General features: G+C 42.1%; 1 protein-coding gene across 1 annotated transcript; it reads right to left on the bottom strand.

The window, feature by feature from the left end:
- Positions 1 to 3,294: 3,294 nt before the first annotated feature.
- LOC114682048 (vomeronasal type-1 receptor 44-like) lies at positions 3,295 to 4,227 on the bottom strand. Its single transcript, XM_028855838.1, has one exon. It carries the CDS (start codon positions 4,225 to 4,227, stop codon positions 3,295 to 3,297), a length of 933 nt encoding a protein of 310 aa, XP_028711671.1.
- Positions 4,228 to 5,633: the final 1,406 nt, after the last annotated feature.

Here is a 5,633-nt window from a genome sequence, read left to right as displayed (position 1 = left end):
AGTAACAATAAAAGCACAGAGGTTTGAGTCTCTCTATCTAGAAAATGATGCAGTTTGGAAAATATATGAAAGCTATGCACAGAGCAAAGGAAATGAAAGAGATAGTCTGTCCCATAGGCTTCTCGGAAGGAAGGAAGGAAGGAAGGAAGGAAGGAAGGAAGGAAGGAAGGAAGGAAGGAAGGAAGGAAGGAAGGAAGGAAGGAAAGGACCATGAATTTCCACTAGCAGGGGGATTGGAAAGGATATTTATTTCAATTAATAGAACATAAAAATTGTTTCTCCCAAGCTCTGCAACTTACCAGTTTCCGGTTCCTCAGAGTCCAGAGAGACTATCACATTCTCTGTGTGTTCAGTGGTTAGTTGTCTGCAGCCTATCTCCACATACCCTCCACTGGCACTTCTTAACTTATGAAGCGTGGGCAGGGACCAGCACCACTAGCTGATGACTTCTGAAGGTAAATTGAGAGACAAAAATGTAATGAGAAAATATGGGTAGATACTTTGTAGCAATGAGATAGCATCCGCTAAGATATGAAATTAGGGTGGAACTCACTTCTAAAGATGCTGAAATTATTTTTAATTACCGAAACTCAGAAGGCATTTATAATACTTTGGTATATGACAATCACAGATGCTAAAAGGGTTTGTAATTAAAATGTGGAAAGAAAACATCCGTTCTCGAATGACATGTTTGTGAAAGTACACATATGTAACGTGAACGCTGACACAGCTAGTCAACATGAATCTTTACATTCAAAAATAAATACAGGCTTAAAATTAATGCAATATAATAGGAAGATTCTAAATTAGAGAAACAAATCCTACAATGCAAACCCCTCATTGCCCTTTGTGCAGCAAAGTTCCTATTCCGAGGGGCTGTCAGAGCTCAGCGTCTCCTCTGCAGATGCTGAAAACCTCCCTGAACCCCTCTGCTCCTCCTCCCACAGCCTGCCTGGGACCCGACCACCTTCTGATTCTGCACTTGGGTGCAGAGCACTTACCCAGATAGACATGGCAAGGAAGGACTCTGCCTGAGGAGATCTGCACAGGCTTGGGTTACTGGTGCATTTAATGCCTTTCTGCAGCCTACAATTCTAATGTCTGTATGTGATTAAGATCCCACTGGGGAGCCCAGAAACATGCCATCCCTGGTGGGAATTTTGTCTGCCGCTTGGTTTTACTGTATTGCATCCTAGAAAACATCAAACTGGGGGCAGGATGGTGGGGGCTGGGCTCAAACTTTTCTCATAAACTCCCATGAGACATCTGCCAGAGGAATGAAAGGGTCACATCACATAGGCAACCCAAACTTTGCTCATTCTTAACTTCATATGTAATTGGTCTCTGCCTGTTTCAGACTTTTTAATTTCTCTGCCTTAGGATGAGGGGCTTTGAATGCTCCCATGAGTTGCCTGTGGCTCTGAGAGTGTTCTCTCCAGTGTTATGGATTAAGAAACGTCCATACTCTGCCCAAAGCTCCTAGCATTCGCCATTCCCTCTGCCAGTCAATGTCGGTACTGCTCTGATGTGTGATTATCGTGTCTCATTGTGGCTTTTATGTTCTTCACCCAGTGACATGAAGGAAGACTAAACCTTTCCCTTGCATAGTTTCCATATGTTCATTTGGGAATTTTTCAAAGTGCTTTTATTCTTATTTTTAGTTTTGGTTTTATTGCTGTTGTGTGATGGCCTGGGCTCCCTCCTGTAACTCATGCTGACCTTGCGCTCACAATCCTGTTTCAACCCCAGGATTGCAGACTTGAACCACAGGCCCTCTGCTCTGTTTTATACATCTTACTGTTGTGTGGTTTCTTTCTAGTCCTCCCCATTCTCGACATTCTAAGGGTTCTCTCACATCGCCTTGTTAACCTTGTTAAACATTATTCCACTTGGTAATGTGCAGCTTGCTCAGGCTCTGTGACTCACTCAAAGTGTGGACAGGACATAGAACAGGTCTTCTCCAATCTTTCTCTTCCCACCAACCAGTTTTCAGTTTTTTCTTTAGATTTAAATGTAAGTGTCAGCCATGAAATTACTCGACTGTAGGTGTGGGTGGGTTCATGTTTGTGACATTACCTCACTTTGAGTGATAGAGTGTGCCTCTGAGTGTGTTCATCTGTGTGAAGTGTGCCTCTGAGTGTGTTCATCTGTGTGAAGTGTGCCTCTGAGTGTGTTCATCTGTGTGAAGTGTGTGATTGTATGTGTTCCCCTGCATGAAGTGTGTCTCTGCAGAGGTAGTGGTTTCATTTCAAATATGTAGAGATGCCAGAATCTGACGTTCTCATGACACTTATTGATGCTACAGCTAGGTAATTACCTATGTCGAATTCACTGTTTGTATTTTCATGTCTTCACCCCATAAAAGCACTTTGTCTTTTGTCTCTATCGATTTGACTCCTCGAAGCTCTCTCTTTTGTAATTCATTGCATTTGTGCTGGGACTCATGTCTCTCACTGGCATGGTAAGATGTTCAAGCTGTTCCTCATGTACCCAGATTGACTAACATTCCTCAGCATGGGGAGGCCATGTTCTGATTCCACATCCTGACACCTCTAGACAGTGGCTCTTCCTACTTTTGACTATTTTAAATCCAGCTATATGAGCATCATTGTGTAAATAACAATATGGTCCTCTGCATATATTTTTCCTCCATATGTATGTGTTCCAGATCATGTGGTAATCTATTCTCAAAACAGTGTTTCCTTACATAGTCTTTCAAAATATAAACAACTGTGGCAACTAAATAATTGAAAATGTCATAAACTCTCACATATTTAAAGTAATGGACTGTGCCACAGAGATGACTCAGCAGTTAAGTACACTGCTCCCTAGAAGACTCAAGTTTGATTACCATCACCCACACTGGGTGGCCCACAACTGCCCCTAACTCTAGCTCCAGAGTATCTGATGCCTCTCACTTTCATGGGCATCTGTACCCATGTATACACACAGAAACACACACACATACATACACATTCACAAAGGCATGCACACATGAACATATTCACATGGTTAAAATTTAAAAAGAAGTCCTTGTTAAAAAAAAAAATTAAAGCAATGTGCTAACCCAGATCAAGTGCGAGTCACCTCACAGGTATCCTTGGATAACCCACTAAGAAATATAAATTTCATGTGATATCTGAGGGGCATGCAGTTTAATTTTCTTTGTATAACCTGCCGTCTACACAGAGTAAACAGATTCAACAGAAAAGGGATGTTCCCGTCACGCCGCGACTCTCAGCTCTCATGACAGCAGATTGCTTATATTAGGGGATCATACCCATCACTGAATAATCAAATATTTACTGTCCTCCCACACATTGATCTCAAGAACTTTACTAGACGCTTTTCAGCACTAATTAACACAAGAGGACTGACTGTGGCATAGCAATGGGACACGAGAATCTGGATACAGTAGAAGATCGAGCTGTCCTTGAACCTCATTCTCAAGTGGAAGATAACAGAGTCCAAAATGTAGAAAATCACAAAGAAGCTCATGAGCAGCAGGATGGTCCAGGTGGCCCTTTGCTCTGGAGATGCTTTTGGAGAAAGGCTGGTGCTGTGAAGATGCTGAGACTGCCTCTTGTGCCTGCACAGGAGAACCACCATGTACCCGCTGGAGAGGCCCATGAGACTGATCAGGAAGGCTTCCCTGAAGGCCAGCAGTGTAGAAAATGTGCTTCGTCTAAAGTAGCTCATGGGAAGAAGTGAACAAGACTGAGTGACATACATAAAATGGCCTGAGGTCAAATTGGGGGTGGCAGTAATTGATATTAAGAGATGACTGCTAAAAAACATATAGATGATACATAGGACAATAAGGACACATGAGATGTGATAGGGAGATTTATGTTTGAACTTCACTAAACAAGAGCTTCTGGAGCTGAGGGTGATGGCCCAAAGGACACTCAGGAGGCATGTAGCACAAAGGGAGAGTCCCCGCAAAAACCTGTGCAAATAAATAAGGAATTGGCATGTGGTGGAATCCCACCTCCCCCGAGATACAAACATGTCCGCAGCTATGAGGCTCATAGTTATAAGCATCATTAATTGGATTAGGGACAAGAAATCAATGGAGAGATCAATGGGCTTAGGTCTGTGCCCACCAAAGAACATGCAGAGGTGGAAGAGGAAAAGAATGCTGTTAGCTGAGATCCCAACACTCACTTCAGAGAACAAGGTGATTTTTATGATTGTGTTATTGTGTAGTGTGTTAGCTTTATTCATTGTATGTGGATAGAAAACAAATAGCAAAAGTCTGAGGAAAAAAGAGAAAGCTCTTCATTACAAACACCACCAATACTGCCTTGTTCATGAATGCCAAACAAGATTGAGCTGGCAACAAGAATTCAATTCATCCCAATTCTATGCCATCCAATTAGAACTCCCAGCTCACGGCCCCTCAAAGCATCCCCACTGTCCCTACGGTCCTAATGCTTCCTGATCAAGACTGGATTTGTGTACCATTGTGGGGCTACCTCAGAATATAAGCTTTCTTGTACATTAACCATTAACCAGTTACAACAAACATTTCTTCTCCCAATCCATGAGTTTGGTTTGTTCTGCGGCTAGAGCTACATATTACTTGGTTTTCATCTGCATCATCTTGATTACCAGACACACAATAGCTCTACCTGTTTGCTGAATTTGGATGAAGAAAATTTTACACAGCCTGAGAGATGACCTTCCCAAGGAAAGGGTGCCTATGGGCTCCACACCACAGGGTCATTGTACTTCGGTGTCCTTCTTATTTATTCCTTCACTGCCAGTCCAAATCTTCTTAATAAACCTCAAGAACAAATGCTTACCAGTTTGAACTCTGAATCAAAATCCGTCCCCTATCTGCCATTTCCTCGGAGTGTGGTTCTGAGCATTCTGATATCGAGCTCTAGTCTCTTATTCTGGAACAAGTGAACATTTGTGTGCCTGTGTCAAGAAGACCCCAGGTGTGAAAGAAGATGTATACACACCAAACATGGAAGTGTTTTTGGTACAGACTGATCTCTACAGACATGTCAGCTGCTGGGTTTCTCATACAGTGCCTTGTACATGTGGCCTGGGAGAGTTAATGCAGCTCTGTTGATGACTGATCAGCTCTTTCCCAGCCTGAAACAGAAAAGACAAAATTAACTAAAACAGTAGAATGATGGAGCAGAGTTCGCTTTCCACAGAGTTTGAAATCAAGGTCTTTCTCTGAATTCTAAGTGACTCTGCACCCACCTATGACTGTAATCTCCTGCCATGATGAGTAGCCTCCAAGAAAAGACCCCAAGATCTGATCAGTGTGAACATTCTCTTACTTTTTCTCTTCTGGAATATTTAATCAGTGTGGTAAATAAAACTACAATTATAATAGACTCAAGGCCATTTCATTCTAAGGTCATAGTTAAATGAGAAGTCTTGAAGGATTGGCTCCACAGGAGTCTTAAGTTTCCATCTCTTTCAGGGAGCAGGGGACTTCTCCCAACTTTAGAGAAGCCAACCCAAAGTAAGTGAAAGAACTCAGAGAGTACTTCATGTAGAATTCATCCTTTCCTTTAAGGAACTATCATACATATGAGGTATATAATATTGTAAAAAAAAATCCCCAGATTCATAGTAAAGTATTATTAACTGAAAATCAAGGGTATAGA

This window comes from Peromyscus leucopus, chromosome 3 (genome assembly GCF_004664715.2).
Source record: "Peromyscus leucopus breed LL Stock chromosome 3, UCI_PerLeu_2.1, whole genome shotgun sequence".
Taxonomy (NCBI): Eukaryota; Metazoa; Chordata; class Mammalia; order Rodentia; family Cricetidae; genus Peromyscus; species Peromyscus leucopus.
The sequence above is the reverse complement of the archived record's forward strand: the minus strand, read 5'-3'. Positions and strand labels throughout refer to the sequence as shown.

Bases quoted from the DNA above. Each gene is read 5' to 3' on its own strand.
- LOC114682048 (XM_028855838.1), bottom strand. From the start codon at position 4,227: ATGAATAAAGCTAACACACTACACAATAACACAATCATAAAAATCACC.